This window comes from Phalacrocorax carbo, chromosome 26 (assembly GCF_963921805.1).
Source record: "Phalacrocorax carbo chromosome 26, bPhaCar2.1, whole genome shotgun sequence".
Taxonomy (NCBI): Eukaryota; Metazoa; Chordata; class Aves; order Suliformes; family Phalacrocoracidae; genus Phalacrocorax; species Phalacrocorax carbo.
Window position 1 is genome coordinate 2,929,683 of NC_087538.1, and position 24,800 is coordinate 2,954,482.

The 24,800-nt window shown below is 47.1% G+C and overlaps 1 protein-coding gene across 1 annotated transcript; it reads right to left on the minus strand.

Annotated features, from left to right (window-relative positions):
• Window positions 1-24,409, minus strand: LOC135317489 (protein ELYS-like). Its single transcript, XM_064473782.1, has 24 exons — window positions 24,289-24,409; window positions 22,830-23,083; window positions 20,083-20,263; window positions 19,088-19,295; window positions 17,701-17,817; window positions 16,656-16,740; window positions 14,525-14,675; window positions 11,953-12,085; window positions 11,684-11,865; window positions 11,154-11,209; window positions 8,914-9,004; window positions 8,737-8,826; window positions 8,430-8,574; window positions 7,925-7,929; window positions 7,564-7,659; window positions 6,702-6,795; window positions 5,104-5,227; window positions 4,918-4,974; window positions 3,558-3,704; window positions 2,620-2,807; window positions 2,304-2,448; window positions 2,096-2,209; window positions 301-448; window positions 1-214 (listed from the first exon to the last, which is right to left on the minus strand). Exons 1-24 carry the CDS (start codon window positions 24,407-24,409, stop codon window positions 78-80), a joined length of 3,069 nt encoding a protein of 1,022 aa, XP_064329852.1. The 3' UTR covers window positions 1-77.
• Window positions 24,410-24,800: the final 391 nt, after the last annotated feature.

Below are 24,800 nucleotides of genomic sequence, written 5' to 3' on the forward strand. Positions count from 1 at the left end.
TTCTCTGAACACATTTACCATAATATAAACACATGTATTTTGCATAGCAAACATTATCATAACAGAAAAACTCTCTCTCAACTGGGTTTCTGCTCGTTTCCTACCCATAACTCTCTAACTTTGGCCAACACACGACTGCTGAAAGGTGCCCTTGGATGCACATTTCCTGCATTAGCTGGTTTTGTTACTGTCGAGATTGGCTTTGGTCTTGCAGCTGTAAAGCACGAGGGAAAAACGATCAGCCTTGTGCAATCAAAGCGATGGTTAGTTGTGCGTTATATTCCCCCCCTTAAAAATTACCTTCTCTTGGTCCGGACGAAGGCAGATGGTAAGGCTTGGCTCTCTCTACAGCCAGCTGCCTCTGACCTCTAGGAAGCGTCTTGCCGTGCTGGGCTGAGAGAGAATTTCTGGCAACTGCTCTCTGTCTCCAGCGAGGAGCACAGTCGTTCTGATGAACGAGAAGCGTAAAGCAAGAAGTTAAATGTTACAAGAAGTTCATTGCACGGAGCTGTCGGTGCTATTTCGAATTAGGGAATATGTTTCCTCTACAGGTGCAGTAAAATACACCCCCTGCACAGAGCGGCAGCCAGTTCTGCCCATCAGCGCACACCAGCTTCACCCGGAATTTTTAGCCAAGCGGAAGGAAGACTAGAATAATAGCAGAACCTACAACTTTAAGTTAAAACCATGCCGGCACCCTGCAGAACCTCATTCTGACACGCTTGTCAGCACCCACAAGCTTCACATGGCTGACAAAATAGTGCCTTTCCCTTGTTTTTCCTGAAACGCCACTGCCCGAGGTGACTGAATCTCCAGGGCAGCGGTGGGTTACGTTGGACAAGAGGAAGTGAGGATTAAAATGAGGAAGAGAAAGCTGCCTACACACCCCTTCCCCCGGGATGAAAGCTTTCAAACGCAGGACCTCAGCCTTCCAGAACCACCCCACAAGTTTGCTTCCCTGGGAAACTATGGTTCTGGAAAGCAGCAGATGGATCACAGAACCACAACAGAAGTTCCCATAACACAGAATTTGACCTGCCTATTTTGAGACTCAGAAGTTAGGTAAGACTTTCTGTCCAAAAAGTGGTAAAACGAAAGCTGTGGAATTGCAGACCTCACGCTATAGCTTGAGGAAATAATAAAAAGAACAACCCATGATGCAAATGTTGCCTGTGGGTTGGCACCCAGAGCTGCGTGTGAGATACAGAAGATGACATACAACACACTCTTCCTTCCACAGTGACCCAAACAACTTCCAATCATCCGAACGTTCCTACATAACGTACGTCCCTGAATATCTGAATGGTAAGAGTGGCTGACAGGAAAGATACTTATTGTGCTGGTTTTGGATGAGAAGGGGTTAATTCTCCTCACCGTGGGGGGCGGCTGCCTTTCCGGCTTCCCGCGCTCTGCCGCGTGGCGGGGGGGCGGGGCTGGGAGGGGCGGGGCCATGGTGGGGCGGCTGACCCTGACTGGCCAATGGCAGGTTCATTCCATACCATGTGACACCATGACCAGTATATTGAGGGTGGGCAGTGGCAGCGCAGAGGCGGCGCGGCGTCGGGTCGGTGGGCGGCTGCGGCGCGTGTGGTTTGTTTCGGCGGTTCGTTCCCCCTCTCCCCTCCCTTCCCCCCTCCCGCGGGGCTTTGCGCCTCTCGTTGTTCTCCTTTACATTGCATTTCTACTGTTGTTTCTTTTAATTTTAATTATTAAACTGTTCTTATCCCACCCCACGAGCGTTACCCTTCTGATTCTCTCCCCCATCTAACAGTGGGGCAGTGAGCGAGCGACTGTGTGGGGCTGAGCTGCCGGCTAAACCACGACACTTATTTAATCCTCAGACACAAACAAACTATTTGACGTGGAGTCAACAACAGCCTGGAACACAGAATTTCCAACTTCACAGGGTCGCTTTGGAGAAGTGAAATCTTTTGTTCAACTTTTAGGTTCAGCTGTAACGAAAGGTGCAGATGCTTATTGCAAGTATTTCAAAGAAGGGTGTGATAAAGAAAGCAGGATTCTTATTGAGCACTGTTAAATCTAGTTAGTAACCCCTAAGAGAACCTTGCACACTTGGCAGAACTTTTACGCTTACCATGAGATGAACGTTCATCGCCTGGTTCAGCTGTGGGGCTGCCGTACAGTTGGCACGCTGCAGGTGCCGGACTAAAAGAATCTCATGAGTCCGTAAAAATTTCTCCAAACACTTCTATGAGAAATAACACATTTGAAAACATATATGATGACCCTGCCTCTTCTCTTGGCAAAGACGGGGTTCAGATTTTCCTCTTGCCCACACTTACTTGTTCAGAGTCTGTGAAAGGCAGCCTCAGGAAGTCTTCCACTAGTCCCATCTCCCGACAGATGTCATACATGTCTTTTAATAGCTCTTCCTCCTTTAACTGAGTGGTGTGCTCCTGCAGCAGAGCCCAAGCCTCCACCATGCACCTGTAGTTAATTTTGTGAGACGTAAAGGCGTATTAATGGTATCACCAAAAAGATGCCCCCCAGATATTGTGCTCAAAGTTCAAAGGAAGTGTAGGGGATTGTGATTTCTAGTGTTTGTTCTCCACCTCTCACAGTATTTGAGTGCCAAAATGGTGGCAGATATTTCTTTACCTATTGGACAACAGCACAGTGAGGAAAAGCCGCACTTCGCTACAGCTGGAGGCCGAGAGCTTCATCACCTGCGTGTATCTGAGGGCTCGCCTATGCTCTCCTTGGCACATGAGGGACTGAAGAATTCGCACGCCTTGCCACGACACAGGTTTGGTTGCAGTTGGTTCAAGCAGCAGGGCCAGGGAGCTCTGCAGAATGTAGAGATCAGGTTTCTTAAGATATAGAGACACACACGCGCACAACAAAACGATTCAAAAGTGTCTTCAGTGAGGGTGAATCTCTGTTGAATAAACTTAGATGGTGACTAATGAAGGGCTTGGTACCGGACAGGTAAATATAAATGCTGAAGTGTCTGCAGAAAAAAATATTCCGTGAGCCGTACAGAACAAAGGGAGTCCTTTGACAGGAGTGATTCACACCTGGCCAGGATAACCAAATCTCCGTAGGCAAACATCACCTCTCATAAAGACAAGTCATTCTCCCAGGCAAACAGGTTATATTAACATTGTGACGGGCAAAGAACAACCTTCAGCATCAGAGGGAACATGAATTAGATTGAAAAGTCACTTTTGCGGTCTTCTGTCTCAAGTCTTGCTGCCAGGATGGCAGTTTGAATAGTTAAAGTGCCCAAACCACCGCTTTTGAGAAAGTGCTCGACTGCTCTGCTGAGAACAACCTGAACAGACGGCTTTGGCAAGTCACACGTCAAGCATTAACGCTGACTTCTTCATTGTCTTAATCCATTTCCTCTCAACGTAATTAAAACCAAACTGCAGACCATCACGTATTGCTGAAGGTGCTGCTGAAGCAGCATTACAAAAAAGAAGCTTCCCATGTTTTATCACCTGGTATCAGCTAAGCACCAGGGTTTTTACATCATTTGATAGATCATAGCATTGTATTGCAATGTGTGCCCAACTAAACTGTCACATGCTTACTTCATAGTCCTTGTGGTCTAGAAGCCAAAAACCTCGAATAAGCTTAACAAGGCCCGAAGGGATGGCAAAGGCAGCTGCGAAGGAGTCGACGGAAGGTTCTGTTTTGTTCGGAAAGGGATGCGTGATGTCTAGCAGCAAGTAAATTGTCTGATATCAAGTATCTAATTAAGGCTAATAGATTTGCAAGACCAACAATTTATCACATGAAATAACATTATTACTATTGTTAATAGAATATTAATAGATAATAAAAGGAAATAAGAATATCATAGTGGTAGGACGCAGAAAATACTCATGTATTAGTCTTGCCATTTCATGCTGTTGCAACCTGAAGATAGTCAGGCCCTAACAACAAAATTGCATTCTGAATAAATAACCAGAAAGACAGACTCTTTGATTTCTCTAAGGCATTCAGAAAGGTTGCCTTTCGATATTTAAACAGTTCCGTTGGAAACACAGGCTCCCTCTTTAGTCACTGGAGCCACCAGCTGGACATTCAAAACACGAGAACAGCCAATGCTTGATTATTAAAGCAAACAAATTCTACAGCTGGTTTCTTCCCTCCTTTCCAGCGTATATAAAACAACTGAAATTAGGGTGTCCTTACAGCACAGCTTAGCTCTGCATGATTAAAACTGGATTTAAACCAGTATGTGGATCACTCATCGGCAGTGTCACTCTCTCTTTCTGACAGCTGTTTTGGGGGGTCTGTTCTCATCAGAGAGCTCCGGGGTGCAACAGCTTTAAAGCCCCTGCTCTCTAGGCTCCCCTCTTGGGTCAGACAACACATAACCAAAGCAACACAGTGTATTTCGGCAGCTTAAAAGTTCAGTTTCTGCCCAATGACTTTTCCCTTCTCTCTCTCTATTATTCTGTGTGCCCGCACTTGTAACAGCACAAAAGCAAGCCCTCTTAGCTGTGCTGGAAAATGGATGATTTCAGCAACATCAGGTCCTGGTACACCGCTGTCAGAAATCCTTTTGCTCTGAAGCAGCACATTCTAGTGCATCGCTCGAGGAAGCAGCTGTTTGCTACAGCTGTGGGTGCTTCAAAAATGAAAAACAGTTTACATTTTGAGACAATCTAGGGGAGCTTTCTACCTTTAACATTGCTTAGTAAACCTGTTTTCTCACATCAGAAAAGACTTTGCAACAAAACATTTTAAAAATTCCTAAACAATCCACAGTACAAAGAAATCAAACAATGCTTCTGTCTGCGACTTAATTCTTAACTACACGTGTTCATCCACAGTGCGTTTGAAGCACAAATTAGAAAATGCATCGAACGCGTAGGTGACAGACATTTCAGACCCCTGATGCGCGTATACTGGAGGTGTAACAGAAATAACTCCAAGGGATACGATTGCATGTTTGTGGCTTTCTTCAACGCCTTCTAGCAAATAGAGCTCCAGCAGTGCCTGGAATGAAAAGGTAGAAGCTTTTTAAAACTCCTCTCTTTGAGAAATCATTGGCTTTGGGGGAGGGCTGGGCTGGGGCTGGGGTTTGTGGTGGTGGTGGTGGTTGTTTTCAGGGAACACAACACTCACCTGTAAACTAGGAGGTGGGTATTTCCCAGTTCCTCCTTCCTCTCTCTGCCACATCTCCTCAACTTGGTCTCCCAACTGGGAAACCATCCCATCGATCATCAGGCAGTCAGAGTCCCATTTGCCTCTGGAACAAAACGTAGCGAGGATTTGACAGAGGAAAACACTAATTCCAGCCTCTCAGTGTCACAGATTTCCTCCAGCCAAAACAAAACCAGCTAAAGCTCCCACGACTCCAGGAAAGGAACAAACAGACAAAGGCATGATCATGACTTGAAGTAGACTGGAAAGAAATTTCGGAGTCAGGTGAAAGGTGCTCATTAGATCCTAGTGAATTATTAAAGGAGCTCCAAATAGGAATCCAAAAAGCTCCCTTATTAAGGGGAAAGTTGCAGCGACCTTTTAGTTTTCAGTTTTTCTTTTGTGCCGCATTACTTGTAATACAAGGGCAGTGTGAGCAAAGCTACCCCAAACCTCACGCCCCCAGCGGGAGTGTTCCCACGCACAGCGGTGAGACCACAGCACGGCAATGTCAGGCTTTGGTCTCAGCACCTCGCTTCTGTTACTGAAAAACAGTCACGGTCAGAAAGCTGAGCCCGCAGCTGAATTCTGGTATCACCTGAAGCAGCACGTTTGCGCCTCTGCACGTGCCATCACAGTGACGGAGGGCTGGCCTGTGAAACACTGCATTCCTCAGAAGCCCATCGCAGGCTCCTGCGGGCTGCGACGCCAGCCTTTCATTTCCCGAGGAGGACGAGCAGAAGCAGCACGCTGGAGGTGGTGCTTCTAAGGAGCCCGTGAGCCTGTACGAGAGTTACCTGAGAAGGACGCGCAGGAAGAGGAGCTTGAAAGCCAGCGCCTGACATAGAGCAGCTTCCACCTGGACTCCTCCTGCTGCACCTTGCTCACGGTGCCACAGCCACGGCTACTTGAGGACTTTCTTTAGGTTACAGAACAGTTGCCAAAGAAAAATCTGTTCTCACCTAACCCAAGGCGCATCACCATTATGCTCGTGAGCCAGCCCAGGAAAGGGAGTTCCCGTGAGGAAGGGGCTTTTATCCAGTCGCCAGGAGAGCGCTGGCCGTGCCAGCTGCATGTGACTCTGCCCATCTCCTTCAACGACACCGCGGTGCTTGGGAGTGGGAGATTTGGGCCAATCCCCTTATCGCCATCTATCACTGGTCATTGAGAGAGATTATTTTTGCTTTGGTTTTTGTTGTTTTTTTTCCTAAAACACACTTTCTTCTGTGCCCAGAACAATTGCTCTGCAAAGGCCGTGCCTTGCTGACCTGGCCGTGACTGATCCTGTCCTCACCACACGACCTTTTCCAGTGGTAACAAATGACACAGAATTGCCAATGAATTACGTGCACGTCAAAACAATGATGATACCAACAAAGGGCACTAAGCAGAGGTATATATCAACATTTCAACACGGGAGAGGAACCTCTCTGTTCAGCAGGACACACGCATCACTCCAGACAAGAGTGTTGCCAGCAAATGCATGAAGCGTAGCAAATACAGCTGCTGATGGAAAAGCCACTTGCTGCCGCTTCTGAATTTGCAGTGGAACTGCTCTAGAGCTTTCCTGCACATCCTACCTTGATAAACGCTCCAGCTGCTGTCGATGACCAGCGTAGTAGCTCCGAATCAGAGGATAATTGTAGAAAGGTCTAGAGAAACGCATCTCATCACCTACAGGCAATAAATAAGAAGTAAGTTAAAGAAGTCATATCCCATTTTCAACCTACAGTTTTTGACTAAAAAGACAGAAGAACACACAAGCTAAGCATCAAAAGCACAGGCCAGCCTCCGACTTTGAAAGAAGCCCAGCCTCCTTCTGCCTTTGCTAAAAGAGACCTACGACACAGGACTCAATTCCTCCTTGTCCTAAGTGCCATTTCAAGCTTACAGGTGATGTAGCATCCAGAACATGTAGTGTCAGCTGAAGTTCACTCTAAAAAAAAAAACCCCAGTTCTCAAAGGGAATGGGTTTTTAAACATGTCATGTGAACATGCGTAAGACAGTTAAGGCTGACAATAGGATTTATAACCCATCCAAATGATGAACTATTTCCAAGGTGTATTTTTTCCTCAAACAATCCGTAAAAAGTTCAAAACACGCACGTCAGGCTTTTACTGTAAAATCAAGCATTCCCGTGTTGGTGCTTTAGGAGTTACTTGTTTACAATCCCAAAGATTTCAAGCTGTGGGCACGAACAACTCCCTCCCTCAGAGGCTTAGTGCTGGTTCTGAGAAACACCCCGGAAAGAAACTGCTTCCATCATTCTACACGACGTAGTTGAAAAAACAGTGAAATCTCAATTTCAGCAGCAGAACTTCAGCATCTGCTGTCACTGAACTGGCACGACTTGGTATTGATGAAGCCTTGACAAAACCATGGGGAAGCACGTGTTCATAGGAAGCACTGACTGCTACAGACGCGTGACAGTTTAGGCTTACCTGAGCCCTCGGGCAGGAGGCGGGACCCACAGAACCAGAGGACCACTCGTGCATACAAAGCTGCGAGGCTGGTCACCGCCAGCTTATTTGTCAAGTCTGCAAAACATGAAAAGAAGCTTAAGAGGACTGTTGGTGTGCAATTTCTTTTGTTTTTTATAAAGCTCCCCTCATTGCACTAAAGAGAAAGTAGAAAAATAACACGGTAGAAATCTTTGCCTGTGCATTTTGCACTCTGTATCACGTCCTTCTCTGAAGTAAAAGCCCACAATCACAAGCAACCCTTACAAAGAAGAAGATTCACTGAAGGTTTAATAAAAAAAAGTGAAGTTGGAACTACTAAATCCACTCATGGATAAGGCACCTGTTCTTCACGTAGCAGAGACGTTTACTCTAGCAAAGGGATTTTCTCTTTTCTCCTCAATATGCCAGGAACAAGTTGTAATAGAAACAGCTACAGAAACTCATGCAACTCACTTTACATGTTACTCATTTAGGCTTCCTCTCTGATTTTAGTCATTTCCAATCCAATATTTGCATGCAATCACGCACTGCTGGCTGACAATCAAAGGGAGTATTTGTCACAGTGCCACATCCCGTTGCTGTAATTTCAAGCCGGGTGCTTGCACAGCTCCTTGCTGACCGCAGCCTCCCCACCCACTCGCACCAGCTCCCCAACAAACTCTTGCCCTGAACTCAACGCGCGGTAAGTGGCAGCCCCAACCCCTCCCATTTAAGCCCCTTCTCCCCGCTACATCTGACTTTCTGCCAATCAGCAAAACCAACAGAAGCTCCTCTTTCCACAATTACAGCCCCAGCATCGTTCCAAATCTTCATAAGACATACCAGAGAGTTAGAAATACTGTGACAAACCTTCTCCGGCGAGCTCTTGTGCCTCTGTTAGAAAACAGTTCAAGACTGTGCTAAGGTTGCTCAAAAGCAACTGGCGGTGCTGCAGAGCCTGTAACCTCTGCGGGTCAGTGGAGCTGCAGGAGCCGTCAAACAGCGCAACACCTTTTCAAGAACAGGTATGAAATCGTTAGCCTACAGAGCCATTGCAGAGTTTCAAAGTGCACTTCCAGATCTGCGGGCAAGACCATCTACCAGCAGATCACTGAATGAGCTCAACTGGAAAGACTGATTCTAGGTTTGCAGCATGGCTGCACTAGTACTCACATATGTCATCAAATTTGTGTTGTGTATAGATCACTCTGCTCCATGTCCAGTCAAGGGCAAACTGTAAATTAGCAGCAGAACTTGGCTGCTCTTTAAAAAGAGAGAACAAAAAAGAAATGAATCAAGAATTCCAAACGAAGAAACCATGCAACATAAAAAAAACATAACAAGTCTTACCTTTAGATGTCCAAAGCTTAATGCAGCCAGTCAGAAGCCCTACAGAACCTGTCTGGGCAGCAGCTGACAAGACCGCGTCTAACTGCTCCTCCTAAAAGTAACAGGCGAAATCAAAGGAGAATCCCACCTGCTGTCAACATCCAAACCACCAACAGTAAGTGCTTGTTTCTAACCCTACACTCACTCAGGCATCACAGGCTGGGCTGCTTGTTGCTGTGAGGAGCACATGGAATTTTTCCCCTGACACATCAACTTCCCAAAGGCTAATTCTAATCTTTATTTGCATGCCTCTGCATTATCCTCTCAATTTACTGCGTTCCAATTAACTATTCCCAGCAACGTGCCCTGCTTATACCCATGGCACATGGGGTGCAGAGAAGTTTGCCATCAGGAATGCGCGAAGGGGACAGAACAAACAGAACTCTGCAACGTTTGCATGGAAGCAGTGAAGCCAAGATCAAGCAGCTTTCCAGGCTATGAAGACATGAAGCAGTTACGACACCCCAAACATTAAGTTGTCATTTCCCAAAATGACAGAAAAGAAGTGAAACATTGATGTTCTAATAGGTTTCAGTTTTAGGCACTTCAAACACTGTGTTCTAATGCCGTGGCGATCCTTCAGAAGGGCAAAGCACAGGCAGGCACAGACGTGCACTGTTAAGGAGTAGCTTAGTGCAGCTGGTGTTGTGGTACTTCTTCCAGGTGAAATGAACATAGAAACATAGAATCATAGAATCCTTAAGGTTGGAAAAGCCCTCTAGGATCAATGAGTGCAACTGTCAACCCAACACTACCATGTCTCCTAAATCAGGCCTCAAGTGCCATGTCTACATGTCTTTTCAATACCTCCAGGGATGGTGAGTCCCCCACCTCTCTGGGCAGCCTCTTCCAAGGCCTGACCACTCTTGCAGTGAAGGCATTTTCCCTAATATCCAACCTAAACCTCCCCCGGTGCAGCTTGAAGCCGTTTCCTCTTGTTCTATCGCTAGTGACCTGGGAGAAGAGGCCAACCCCCACCTCACAACAGCCTCCTGTCAGGCAGCTGCAGGGAGCGATAAGGTCTCCCCTCAGCCTCCTCTCCTCCAGGCCAAACAACCCCAGGTCCCTCAACCTCTCCTCATGAGACCTGTTCTCCAGACCCTTCCCCAGCTTTGTTGCCCTTCTTTGGACACGCACCGGCAACTCTATGTCCTTCTTGTCCCGAGGGGCCCAAGACTGAGCCCTCATCAAATTGTCCTTTTTAGGGCTTTTGCATTTTGTTTGCTTCTTTCTTTGGCTTTTTAAGCTCATTCACAAGTATCTTTCCCTTCTAAATAAAATCATCACATTCAAAGCCATTTCTACACGTTCAAATACACACATCAGATTTCCATCTTTTTCTGAAAACCAGTCTCAGACAAGGAAACACACCGAGTACGACTTACGGTGGCAAACAAAACCCCAAACCAAGCTTCTTGCCCCTAATTCTGAGATTTGTCTTACTCACATTCACAAGCAATTCCTGCTCAAATCCCTAACAAGCCTCTGAATGATCTAGTCTCAATTCAGCAAAGGGTATGACAAATTTCTGCATTTCCCAATTATTTCCAACGTGGAGCTGACATCAGATCACCCAATCTGAATGGAAGAGCCTACATCAGGCTTGCAAAAGAAACAGCCTATGGGCCAGGCCAACCTGCCAAGACGTTCATGTTAGCTACCACACTGTGCACAAGTGCGCTTTGCCCCAACGCACCCCCACAGATCTGGTGAGGAATCCAGTAGAGAGGAAGATGAGGGCAGGGAAAGACTGCTCTCCCCTTCCTACCAAGTGCTCCTCTGCCTGAAGGTTGTTCTGAGGGAACAATGCTTCCTTTTCTCCATTCTGTCCTCTTTTCCCAGCTCATCAGGGATCAAAACCCGAACTCAGGACCACGCAGGCAGTTGCACTCATTGATGAGAGAGAAGGAACACCTTTCCCCGACTTTCTCTTCCTGCTCCTACAGCAGCGCTCTCTTCCTTTCTAGACATTCAGTCCCTGATCGTGCTTCAACGGGAGGCAACGGTGGGTTTATACTCCCAAGAGGGGACCTCAAACATTACATTTGATAAAACTGGCAGGGTACAATTGCAGTTACGCGTGTGGATGGGCAGGAGGAGCATTAAATGGTCCCTGACACCGAAAGCAGCGCCATGGAAAGCTTAGGAAAGGTCCATCTCTTGACATTCTCCATAAAGACACAGTAAAAGCTCACCTCCTTCTGGAAGCCGCTGCACGTCACATGAACAACTCCAGAGCTCAGCAGGCACGTGCCATCTGCAGAGACAACGAACGTTGGACAACATTCCATACTCTCACCATGATGGTAGCACCAGTTTGCATTTTTGTCACAGCAACCTCTGGAAAGGTACAACTGAGTACCCGTTTTCCTCATGACATCACTTACAGCCTTTTTTAGAAAAATAATGGCTGAGTGTAGAAATTTTACCTCCGGGGCTATCGAGGTGCTGCGCTTTGAGCTTCAGCCCAGAGTCCTTTCATTTGATCACCAGCACCACCTCACGGGCTGCGTTACAGAAGCACCCAACCCCCAGACCCAGCCGCCTGTCAGGCAGGTGTCACAACAGCACACACTTGGTCAGTACAACGTCATCACAGTTGGGTGGGTGCGGGGTTGGGGTGTTTCGGTTTGGTTGGGTTTTTGCGTGACAAACAGTGACCAGGAGAACCAATAAATGGCATTTGAGCTCGGTTTAAGCTTATCACTACTCAAAGCCGTGTAATACCTACCAAAATTATAGGTGCTTGGATGAAAACACAGCTCAGGTTGTGGGTAAGAAGGAGGAACTCTCCAGCTTAGGCTGCGCTCCTGCACCACAACATCCAGAAGGAGGTTTGGAGCAGTCGTGCTTGTCACAGCGTCCAGTGACCACAGTGCAAAATAGGGGCAGTCCTGAAGGGATTCTTCTGGCCTGAAAGAAAACAAGTGCAGAAGCTAAACGCCGACTTTCCAGTGAATTATGGGGAGGGATACTGAAACCAGCTTCATAAAAACCTACCTTAGTGAGCCTGGCTTTTGAGCCTCATACCAGCAGTCAAAGTCAAATACACCCAAATAAGTAGATGGTTTTCCCTGGCCGCGTGTGTTCACTTGCCAGCTGAAGACGGAGACACTGGTGTCAGGAGATATGACTGTAAAAGACAAGACATTGTTTCTTATTGGGAGAAAATACAATCTATCTGACATTTTCAAAACATCACTTTCTATTTTGGCTTCATTCTGTTACGTCACTCATGAAACACAACACTTGACTAAGAAGAATTTTAAAAATGTACACCATAGCATCACCTCTGTGATAGGTTTCAGTCATGCTGCCCCCCTTTGCGAGTTCAACCTGTATCCGTCCTAAGACAAATCCAATACACAATTGTCAGGTAATCAAGTCTCCCATACAGTAAGAGTGCATCAAGATGGTTAGAAAAAAACAAAAACCAAAAAACAACCCACCACCCTAGGAAAACATACATTGCTGCTTTTAGAAAGCATACAAATTCTTGTCGTATACACTTGATCACTCAGCTGGCATTATTAATTTCCAGATTCGACTCGATTACGGGTGTTACGAATAGCTCCTTTCCAGCACAGTCAGAATGAAAGAACACAATTATCACACAAAACAAACACCAAAACCCAACCCCAACAAACAGGAGGTTGGAACAAAGAGTTTAACATCAAACATTGACCATGTTACACTCGGGTTCTCTCAAGAAGTGGCATGGTCTGTCGTCTCTGGGGAGAAGGCATTCTCCAGATGTGAGCAAAGTGGGGGGTGCATCCTTTACCCTGACAGAGCAGGGAACCAGGAGACAGGTCGTTTGGCAAAATGGGTCTATGTTCTCTGCTGACTTCATCAGGGCTGCTCAGGGAGCCTCCCACGCTTTACTGTGTGTCATCGTGAACTTCTGTGCCCTTTCACTTGTGTGAGCCGCTGAAACTGCCTTTGAAGATGTCAAGTAGTTTCATAAATCAGAAGCCAGCTTCCTTTCTAACCTCAACCCACATCCAACAGAAGCTCATGTGGGCCTACAACTTGAATAGTTTCTGGATAAAAGCTAATGAGGAGCCATCAGAAAAATGACAAGCATTTTTCCATGCCTCAGACTTCATGAAAAGGGGACCGAAAGGGCCTTTTTTGTTGGTTTGGGTTTGGTTTTTTTGGTGGGTGCGCCTGTTGGTTGTTTTTGACAAGGTTTTAGAAGGCCCTCTCCTCAGAATCATGCCACAGGTGGAGAAAATCCAAAGGGGTTTTCATTAGATTTTGACACGCTGTTGTTAGAGGATGGCACCCCAAAAGAGGTGGAAGCTGCCTCTTCAGGACTAAGACAAAGCTAATAAACACAAATAGCCTAGAAAGTCATGCCACTGTCGTCTTTGTAACAGCAGACATAAGTTAAGGCCAGTAAGAAGAGAGGGAAGGGCATTCACACACCCAAACAAAAGGCTGTGAAAGTTATCACTGCAGCCGGCTCAGAGATGTGCTCAGAGCATCACTGGATGTGCAAACCCAGAGATGCACATCTCATTATTGCAAGGTAATGAAAGACACCAGAGGAGTTTTAACTGTCGATCTGGACAAGGGAAGCCAGAAGCTATTGCTTTAAGAGCTTGTAGGTGTAGGAACCTATTAGACACAGAGAGGGCAAAGTGCACAGGCAGATCATAGACTCGTAGAATCATTTAGGTTGGAAAAGGCCCTTAAGATCATCGAGCCCAACTGTAAACCTCATACTGCCAAGCCCACCACTAAACCCTGTCCCACAGCGCCACGTCTGCACATCTTTTAACTCCCTCCAGGGATGGTGACGCCACCACTTCCCTGGGCAGCCTGTTCCACTGCTTCGCAACCCTTTCTGTGAAGAAATTTTCCCTAAGATCCCAACTAAACCTTGTGCTCTAGACCCTTCACCAGCTTCGCTGCCCTTCTTTGGACACACTCAGCACCTCAGTATCTTTCTCGTAGTGAGGGGCCCAAAACTGAACACAGGATTCGAGGTGCAGCCTCACCACCGCCGAGTAGGGGGGGACGATCACTGCCCTACTCCTGCTGGCCACACTATCTCTCATACAAGCCAGGATGCTGGTGGCCTTCCTGGCCACGCGGGCACACTGCCGGCTCATCCAGGTGCTTGGGGAAGGTATCAAACAGACCTGGCCCCAGGACCGAGCCCTGGGGAACAGCACTCGTGACCGGCCGCCAGCTGGATGCAGGTGCAGGCATAGGTTGGAAGAGGGGAAAAAAGAAAGTTGAGGGAACATTCCTAAGCAATGGAGGGGATGATCCTACTGTTCAAAGACGAGAGCTGGAGGAATAAAATGACTGACAGGTGTTATAGAGGTGACCCCACCATACATCGCTACAGCATGTCAGCAAGCATTGAAGGGAAAAATAGGGTTTATTTTAACAAGTCCCACAGAACCTAAGCACCCAGTTTTTCCTTTGAAATAAGCCCAAGAAGTTAGTCTATACAGATACTGAAGACTTTCAGGCTGTGGGTATGGAACAGCATTCACTGCTTGGATGCCAAAGCCATTTAGTTTAGAACAACCAAACACGGGCATCAGGAACAAACCTTCATCAACGCTGCCTTCTCTGTCAATGCAGTTGGGAAAGATTTCTACAGCCTGACAGCTGAGTAGTTTGGCCTTGCTGCCCTGCCCTCTCAAGGGAAAGGCTCCACCCGTCAGATCCAAACTGTACTTTTCAACACAGGATGCCAAACCCTGCAGAAAAAATCACAGGCGAGAGAAAGGTCATTCTGAGAGAAAAGCAGACATTATACCTCAGTAGGAAAGAATGTCTATGTCTAATAGAACCTGCATATTGTACTGTATCTCTCCCAGGCGCTTAATCTGATGGCAAAGAGAAACTACAGCTGACAAGCAAGAGAACTGAGTGTCAAACCGTAACGGGTAAGTTTGGTCGTAAAAGCTTTGCACATTTTCAGAACTGAGCATTTCCCTCGCATTACTGGTTCTAAATGTGTTTTGCAGAATTCCTTGCACCATCCCGGTTTCTTCACAAACCTACGTATTTATCTAGAAAGAGAGATCTGAAATAATGCCATACATAGGCATGCAAAGCGCTTTGCTCCATGACTTGATCACAGAACTGATGAAGTTAGAGGAGTCACGGCCTTCCAGCAGCCAAAGCTCTCTTGCGAGGCATTATCTATAGGCACACACCGCTAGAGTGAAAGCCCATCCCTCGGGAGTAGCCATGAGAACGTCTTACTGAGTCACACTCTTCTCTCAAACCACGTCAGCTCCTGCCAGCTCCTCCTCTCACCTCCTCAGGGACTAAAGGGTGAAATATGCCTCCCTGCCTTCACCAAGTGCAGCCAACAGCAAAACAACCCAGCGGACATGGCATGCACGTGGGCAAGGCGTGTAGGGGCACGAATTCCTACAGAGTCAGCCAACTACTTTGAGACCTACAGAAACTCCAGCAGGATTGTGTGGAACCTCTGAGACCACCATTTGCTAAGCAAGCATTGGCTGAAATACTGTCTTTCCAAATACAGCACTTGGTCAAATGCTCTACCCTACAACACATGGGTGTGTGGATTGTGGACAAAGAGCAGCTCTACAATTAAAAACCAACCAAACAAAACCGAAAGCTAAGCAGCTAAAAATCTCCAAAAACCTACCAGAAAATAAAAAAATTGCTTGTACCTCATTCTACCCAAGTTTCCTAAAGTTTCACAGCTCTAGAAGGAACTGGCATGAGACAATCCATTCTCGTATGACCTGATATGTTACATTTAACTCACCTACTCTGAGAACAGGCAAGCTTTCTCTTAACCATTCTAGGAAATACTACTAATAAATATCAAGGCTGTAGAGCACAGATCCTCTCCTACCGCACCTCAACAGGAAAGACATGCTCTGAATTAAGATTACTTTCCCATCAAAAAGATTTTGCAAGGGTTTCAGGCGTAACACTGAATAAAACTATACGTTCTAAAAACGCGTCTTCTATCTGTTAGATAACAGAGAGGTAAGGCTAGTTCATCTCTATTTTAAACACAACCTCTTTGGAGCCACTTCTCAAAATTTACATATACTTTTTTGACCAAATCAGACCACTCTTTACTGTATTTGCGTATTTTGCTGGCTTCAAGAGCAGAGTTCGTAGGTAACGCAGCCAAAAAGTAGAAAGAGTTCTCTTTAGAGCTACGAAGTTTCAGGACCAGCACCGAAGAGACCCTGCAGGTGAGCGTCCTGTGAAGTCCTGCTGACAGAGCTCAAAGGGAAAACAAGAATTTAAACCTGAAGACCGGAACAGAATAAAGCTGTACGCCCGTGTTTTAAGGAAGGGAGACAGACAGAACCTTATTCAACTCTGCAGTTTGGTTAAACAGAGCTACTCAAAGCCCTGTCTTCTCTTCCTACAGGCCATTCACTTGGTGTTTAAATGAAGAATCATTTTATTTGTAAAAGCTGCTGCCTCTTCAGGAACTGAATTTATACGGGCTCTTTGCAGACGGCCCTGGCTGGAACACACGACACGGCGGTATGAAATTGTACGACTTCTTTTCAAAAAGTATGGACAAAGGCCGTGCCCGGGAAGACTCAGCAAAAGATTCTTTCTTTTTAAGTCATCTCTGAATTGTCATGGTCAATATTCCCCCTGCCAACTTCACTGATACTCCCTTAGGGAAAAGGACTCTTTCCATCCTTTCACGGACGTGCACGTCTTACCTCGTACATGGCTTGTCCTGAAGCCGAGCGCCTCCTGTCTGCGAACGCTAACTGCAACAGATGTAAACTCACGGCATCGCCTTCACTGGAAAAGGTACAAATGGTGACATTTGGTTACAAAGCTGCTTTATAGTCCTCGTTACCCTTTCCTTAGGTCTAGGCTGAGGTTTCCTGAATAGCACTGTCTCACTGAAAAGAAAAACAGCCCTTCCCAAAACCTAAGAATTGGTCACATTTAGCTGCTAAACCACAAAGGAGGAAATATGGACACTAACAGCTTCTGGGGCAAAGGCTACCCATACAATCTGGAAGCTTCAAGATGTTCTATGGAGTAAAAATGGTTGGGAACAGTTCTTGGCATTGAAGAGCTCGCAATCAAAACTGCTTTACAGTCAAACTGAAAAAGATTGCCACTCCATGAGCAGCCGAGCTGAGTAAATAGCTTGCTGATGCCGAGAGGGGCAGATCTTTCTCCCCTTCCCTTCCCACCAAAGCTCCAGTCCCTCCCCTGCACACACGGCACCTTCCACACCCTCCTTTCAGTCATTAGCCCAGCAGGAAACCACCGACTTGGCTGCTGAGCACCTTCCCTGCCAGCCGAGCTGAGCTGGCTCACCAAGGCTCAGGCTGGCACCAGGGAACCGGCCATGCTGTCACCTCCTCCTTTAGGGGCAGCAGGCTGGTGGATCCGCACCGTTAGTGCTCTGGAGCTGCAGCCTCCACTGCGCTCCATGGTATTTTCATACCACGGTGTGAATATCAGGCAAATCATGAAGCAGTCATCAGGAAACAAAGGAAGCCATTGAAGAATGCCAGCACAGAAATCGAGCCACTGTCGCTTTGCTGCCTTTCAGCAGGGAGGAACTAGTAGGTCCCTCTCCATCCCTGTTACATCCTGTACAAATCGCACCGTCAGCCCCTTCCATACCGGAGAGAATCTCCTGCACGGCTAATTCAACAAAACAAATACACGTGGGTCAACTCTAGGTGAACAAATACTCAAAAAAAAAAAAAAATCAGTGGCCGATAGTAAGCTTTTATTCACCTTTCTTGCGTCGACTGAACAGCCCACAAGTAGCAACAGTTGCGAGGATCGTGCTCAGGCTCTTGAAAAGTAACGGCGCAGACAGGAATCCTTCCTCCTTCAAGCTGACAGTGGTGCCTGCAGGGTTAACAAAAACAGAAAGCAGGTGAGCCTGGTGGCCCTGCCTGTTTGTAGAAGGGGAGAAGCATCTTCTGAGCAAAGAGCCCCTGACGTGCTTCTCCTCAAGGCACAGAAGGTCACACTCCCGTCTCAAACAAGGGAGTCACGGGAGCGACTGCTTTTGATGCAACAGCCACGAGGTGAGGAAATTACTGTCCAGCACGGGCAATAACCTGGCTTTATCTCCTCCTCTGCCTGCGGAGCAGGAACATGAAAGATTCCTTCAGCTGCCAGGCAAAAGATTCTTCCTACTCTTGTCGCCTGCTTCAATATTGAACTGAAAATGCAGCCTCTCTTCTGCACAAGCTGAAAACAGCGCCAAACACCAGTAGTGTCTTGTTTCTTTACTTGGACTATCTAAAGCCTTTCTCCTCCAGACTTCTCAACCTTCTTTGCACCTTCACAATCTATTCTTGCCACCTCACTATCCCTCCACTCTCTATTCATGCCGCCAATAGTTCCCGGTGAGTCACTGCAGATTTGCTTAAGTGAATCCCGATCTGAACTGGGTCAGATATTCCAGGGGGGATTGCTCTTTGGCAGAGCTGAAATCATCTCCCTCATTTCTCTGTTGCTTATCCCTTGACATGACCCTTATTCCCCCTCCAAGTGTTCCAAGCAGACTTTCATTCCCATGCATCGCTGCCTTGGCATGGGTCAGTCCCCTCTTTTGGTCGAGGCTGAAATGTGGGAGAGAATGTCTTTTCAGCCACAGATCAGCTCTTGATCCTTCATGTCTCACTCCTTTCAACCGGGACGCTTTAAAGAATATGATCACCACAATCCCATCATTAACATACTTCAGCCTTTCAATGGGTGCCCTCATTGCAGGAGCTGCTTCTGAGAAATAATGTCTACAGTCTCTTTCATTGAAACACACACAACTCCTGCTGTCACTGAATACTGCTGGTGGAACAAACTGCCTTATGGAAAGCAGCTCTCTCACACCCTAACTGCTTGACAGAACCCAGAGAAGGGAGCTTTCCGCAGTTCCTCAGCCCACGGGCACAATAAGGAGAACAATCCCAGCCCGCTGGGGAGAAGGCGGCCCACTGAATCCAGGTATGGCTCAATGGTTACTTCAGAAGGGGATTCCTAAACAGGCCAAGATTACACTCCACATTTCCCTCCCTGAAAAAGGGCTCTTTAAATTAACAGACTTCCTCCTCAAGCAGAGCCTTGAGAGCCCTGCACCTCCAGGCGTGACCAAGTGCAAAGGCCGACTTACTCCCACTGCAGAGTTTTCATATTCCACAGTGACAGGGAGCCGTCGGAAAAACCCACGGCGAGCTGGTTGCTTCTGCTGATGTAGCACAGGGTCGATATTGCTGTTCCTGAAGGACACTGTAACTGAAGGCAGAGATGTCTCCCTTCCCCGGTCACCATTTCTCTTCTTAGTGGAACTCCAGCAGCAATTCTGGTGACAACTACTAGAGCTACACGCACAAAACCACACAATAAAGGAATGCGTTATGCCATTCAGGTTGCATTTGAAACACTGACGTGACAACATGTATAAACTAATGCTACCGTCCCCGGCAAAATACCCATTGATGCAATACTTTGTCTGCTCTTCCCATTTTGTACGCATTCAGAGCACATAGGAACTCTCTGACTGGACAGGTATCCTCGCTCCTATTTCAAAACCAGGTGAAAGCGAAACCTCCATAGACAAATTCTTCCTGGGCTCTGCACATCAGCAGTTTGGGCCTCATGGTGAAGCTACTTGAAGTGACACCAGCTCCCGAGGCCACTCTTGTAAGAGCAAAAACAGCGTATGCAATCCGAGTACACCAAGTACAGGTTCCGTTTGGTGAAATGCAGGGATTTTGGTAAGGCATATTTACTTTAAAAAACAAGCCTCAACTTTGCCCCAAGTCAATGAACAGAAGCAGAAGAACATTCCCAGGAAACAGGGCACGTCCGACACACCTTCCTGTCAGGCAGCTGCACCGACTCAGATGGTCAGATTCCTACCCCTCACTGGTGAGAATCACCGTGACAGAGGGACCCTGGTGGGAGGGGGTATTTGTAACCTTAGGAGGAGTATGAAGCCACTCCCATTTTTAATCCTTTCAGGGCCAGACGATGTCAAACCGCCACCTGTCATCAGCAGCCATAAACGTCTGCACAGCAGTAGCTTCAAAGTGGGATGCGTGTTGTTGATTTAAAAGACACAAGTTTTCTTACTTTTCCGTTCAAGTTTAGAAACCGCAAGCTCACCCGATGGTTCATTCTCCCTCTGACTGCAAGAGAGATCATCCAAACCAAGGTCCACCACAAGCAGATGACCAACATCTGTCGCCACCGCTGCCACGCCACAAAACCCTTGCAGAGCCCGGTGCAGGTGCCAAGGCCTCGCGCTGGCTCCTCCGGGGTTAGTTATGGGCTCTACAGCAGTTACCTACAGGAAAACTACAAGTTAGTATTTCAGCTCTTTGACAAGCTAAATAGAAATCACTCAAAAGTGAAGCCACAATCAGCCCATCAGAAGCAAGAAAGTAAATACAGGTTTCTCAGACTTAAAAACACAGCATTGATCCCAATTATATCCAGACAAAACAAACAAACCAACCAACCCCCAAAAATGTCCTGTACAAACATCCGTTACTGCCTTCCGTTTACGGGGTTTCCTGCAGGGATTTCGCTGAGCTCACTCCAACTGCAATGGTGCAGTCTATTATCACAGCTTACCAAGTTCCATTTTCTACTTAGAAACCATTAACTCAAAGACAACACAGAAAATGCGTTAAATGCAAGAAACTTGACCGTATTTAAGGGACTGGAGTAAGAAAGGCCAAACTCACTCTCGCTCTCCCACGGCCCCCAGCCCGTCAGCACTGGGATACAGCCCACGCCTTCTTTGCCAAACAGGTACTAGGGCAAATCTCGGCTCTCAGTCAGACGCGGCAGCGGCCAAGTTGCAGGGGAGACACACCGCTGCCACGGCAAGGGAGTATTGTTACAGAGAGCGGAAGGGAGATACCAGCTTAGGGAAAGTTACACCAGTCCTCATTTAGAATCAACAGAGCAACCAGGGAAAGCAGAAAAGTTTTCAGTGCCGAAACAGCGGCAAAAAGCCCAGCAGCTGGTTCGCCAAAAGCCAGCTCCGGCTGAGGAGAAGCGCACGCTGCTCTGTAACACGCGGAGCCGCCTGCCAGCAGCTTTAGTACAAGGCCCTGATGGAGACAGACCTTTCCGCACCTGCAGCCCCTCCCGGGACAGCCCTGACGGCTCCAGCAGAGACACCAGCACGTGAGGGCTCCTGCACTAAGGCTCCACAACAAAAGAACACGGGCTGCCCTTCAGCCTCCTTGCATAATGTCACACAGTGACACCAGGGAGCTTTACATCAACAGCAACCTGTTACACGACAAGGGAACAGAGCAGTGAGCACCACAAGGAGTCCTTTTTTTTAATATATTGGGTTTTCTCCCCAGAGGTGGGGAAAAATTGACCAAACCTCGAAGCCCCAAAGTTCTCTCCTCTCCCGTGTCAAGCACTTGCTGTGACTGCGCTGCCTGGCAATCTGCTACAGAATTTACCTTTCCCCTGGGCCACAAGAATTCTACTCCTAGAAGTGCCCGCAGTATTTGAGACAAATTTATATTGTTTCTGTCATGGTTTCAGCTGGGATAGAGTTAATGTTCTTCACTCTAGCTGGTATAGTGCTGTGCTTTGAAATTAGCATGGAAAAAAACCTGTTGAGATAACACACAGATGCTTAGGCTGTTGCTGGGCTTTGCACGCTCTCCTACACTGCTGCCAGCTCCTTCTGGGAAGGAACGCAGAAATCCTGTCTCAGCTCCCTGACTCTGCATGCTGCCCTTCTGCCTCACACAAACCAGCAAGAGTGGGGAAAATACCATTCCAGAGCTCTGAAACATGCAACCCTTATAAACCAATTTAATACCGTTAATGTTTTCAATTCAGATTTGCTTTTACAAGTCTGAATGACTGCACGTCTATGCCAGCACACAGCTTGCCTTTCCATCTCAAACGCTGAGATTTATCAGGACGATCGGCAAACCCACACAGCGGAGCACCAACCCAGCTCAGCTCGTTAGAAATCACCACCACACAAACGCTCACTGCCCGCAATCACACTGTAGCGCTACAGACAAACAAACCCCGCCTGGATTCTAGCAAGTCAAACCAAACCACGCTCTGGAAAGCTGAGTAATACGGAAGTATTTATCTGTCGCAGATTCTAAGGTGGTAAAGATAGAGGGAACCTTGATGTTCCATTACCTTAAGGTGACTCTTGTCTACACTCAGATAAGGAGCCGAGGGGAAAGGACGTCATTTGAGTTTATGGGTTAGAGAAGGCAGGGAAAATTAGCAACATTACACCAGAGTATCCCACCGGCACAAGCACCATATGCAATAAGCAGAGGTTCAAGGGCTTCAGGCTGAAAGTCAGTCTGTAACCACCTGCCAGGTAACGCAGTGAAGCCTGTTTTTTCCCATCCTAAGTCAACAGAAAAATGTGCTTTGCTCTAAAGTCACCTGCTTGCTAGTCCAAGACTCCTGGGAATGTGCCGAAGTCAGCTACAGCACAGCCATGGAAGTCTGAGATGTTTTAAAGACAGTATTTCTGACATAATGAACCATTCAGGACATGTATGTTACCAACACTTGAAAGGCAGGGTGAGGACGAGTTCTTTGTCACTCTGGCTAAAAAAAAAAGGTAGTTTTCCAGGCCTTTTTGTCAAAGTGGAGAATGAGGTAACTACGTGCTCTACTGTAAAACCAGAAAACTTGTTTGACTCTCTCAGCAAACTCAAAGGATAACGGTACCGTTAACCCCATAATTTCACATCAAGGTGCTCTCGACTGGACACTCTGCACTGACAGGATGATGACACAATAGAGGAAATGGACGTCCTAGCAAAGAGACGCTCCAAAGCTGCTCCTGAAACAGCGTTATGCAGCACCTGACAACGTTTCCCCCATTAAAAAGCACCTACCCTTCCTGGCAGAACTACTGCTGTAACCACGCTCGATGTTCCAAGGTCGTACAGGCAGAGAACACTTCCCTCTGCTTCTCTCAAGCCAACCAGCAGCCCCGTTCCCGTCTGCCAGGAAACCTCCTTCACCACGCGGATGGTGGGAGGCTGCTCACGGGCTCCACTGAAACGGTGTGCAGAGAGCCGCTCTCCCGTCACAGCGCTCACGACCTCCAGCTGAGGGCCACACGCCAGCCAGGCCAGCCCATCTCTCCCTGGAAGAAGAGAAAAGGCTGGCTAAAGCAAACTCCCAAGAGAGGGTTGAAAACAACGGGAAAATCACAATCACTGCCCCTTTGCTTCAACAGAAGTACCTCACAGAGCAAGAGAGGCTTACCGAATTCGGGTCGATTATTGAAAATCACCCACTGAATCCTCAACCAATGCATCGTAAAATGAACCACCTTATTATTTTGCATTTGGACTTGGCATTCCTGCACTGAAGAATTCTGCTTGTTTGGGATAAAGATTACAATAGATTGGTCTCTAGTCTTTATACCATATTCAGCTTGGTTTTGCTAGAAATCATCTAAATACATATGAGAATACAACTCTTAAAGCATACTTCAAATATGGCAAAATCTCAGCCAATTCTTTTCTAGTTTACTAACTTTGCTCGACACACGCCTACTTTGGGCAGGGATTTGGACTTCAACAAGGAATTACCTTAAAATGGGCACTGCGGGAGCCAATTTCAACTTTTACACGCGCTGATCACAGAGAGAAGTTAGCACATTTAGTTTCACTGAACTACTTCCAACACAAAGGGAGTATTAACTCAACTACTGCACTTACAGTCACACAGAGAGATTCTACATGGTCTCAGCAGAAGCCCGGACACCCAGGCAGGCCCCCGGCTCTACCTTCAGATCACCGACAAAGTCAGCTACCTCATCTGCTCAGCCGCTCTCAGCAGCTCTCCCGGGACACTCCTCTGCGTCCCATTAAATATCTGCAAACCTGGCTGCAGCGCCTAACAGGGCTTTCCTCTTCCTTCTGTTTTTAGTCAGGCTAGGAAAGAAAAAGCAGGGGAGGCTGCCTCTCTAACACTGTGGGAGAACTAGTTCTGCACGGGATGTTATGATGGTACCAATAAATACAGCCCAAAACCACACCAGGACTTTTTTGAAAACTGCCTTTCATTCCATTAGAAGTTGAGGAGGGCTCACTGACTTGCCCGTGTTATTTTAATAGCTCAAGACTGGCGCAGGCTGTTGTCCTTTCAAAGTTTAACTCTACTAATGTTTTAATGTTAACATTTTTCATCATTTTGTCATAGTTCATCCTTTCTGTTCTCTCAAAACCTGACGCACCTGAGCAGCACCGACCTGACACAGCTGATGCTGTGACCCCGTGCCTCAGGTCACCTCCAGGCAGTAACAACTTCACAGCAAGACCCAATTTCGAGGAAAAGGCTCACCTCTGGAAAACCGCCCGCGCAGCACAGACCCTCGGGTGAGCTCATCTTCCCCAAGAGCCTGAATGGTCACCTCGGGAAACTGCAGCAGGCTGCTCGTTACCTGAGCCGCGAGGTCTCGCATTCTTCACTGTGAATAGAGAAGAAAATGCAAAAAGAGGCTCCTGACAGCCATCGACATTTTTGAGATTGACAGAACTTTCATCCCTTTGCCGTGAATAATCTCCCGTCCACCTCCTGCGGCTCTTTTCCTTAACAAAAGGGCACTCAGGACAGGTTTGGATCTCACAGCAGAGCAAAAGCAGAATCCTTTGCTTTTCTGATGCCTACGAGATCACCAACAAAAAGGCACGCAGGGGTACTGACAGGATAAACAACACGGGAAAAAGCCCAAGACACTGGAGTCAAGTCAAGCAAGGCGGCACGAGTCAGAGAGTGAGTTTTGCATTAAAAAGCTCCAGAAAATAAATAAAAAAGAACAAGTTGAGAAATTACATGTTTGAGCAGAATCACAT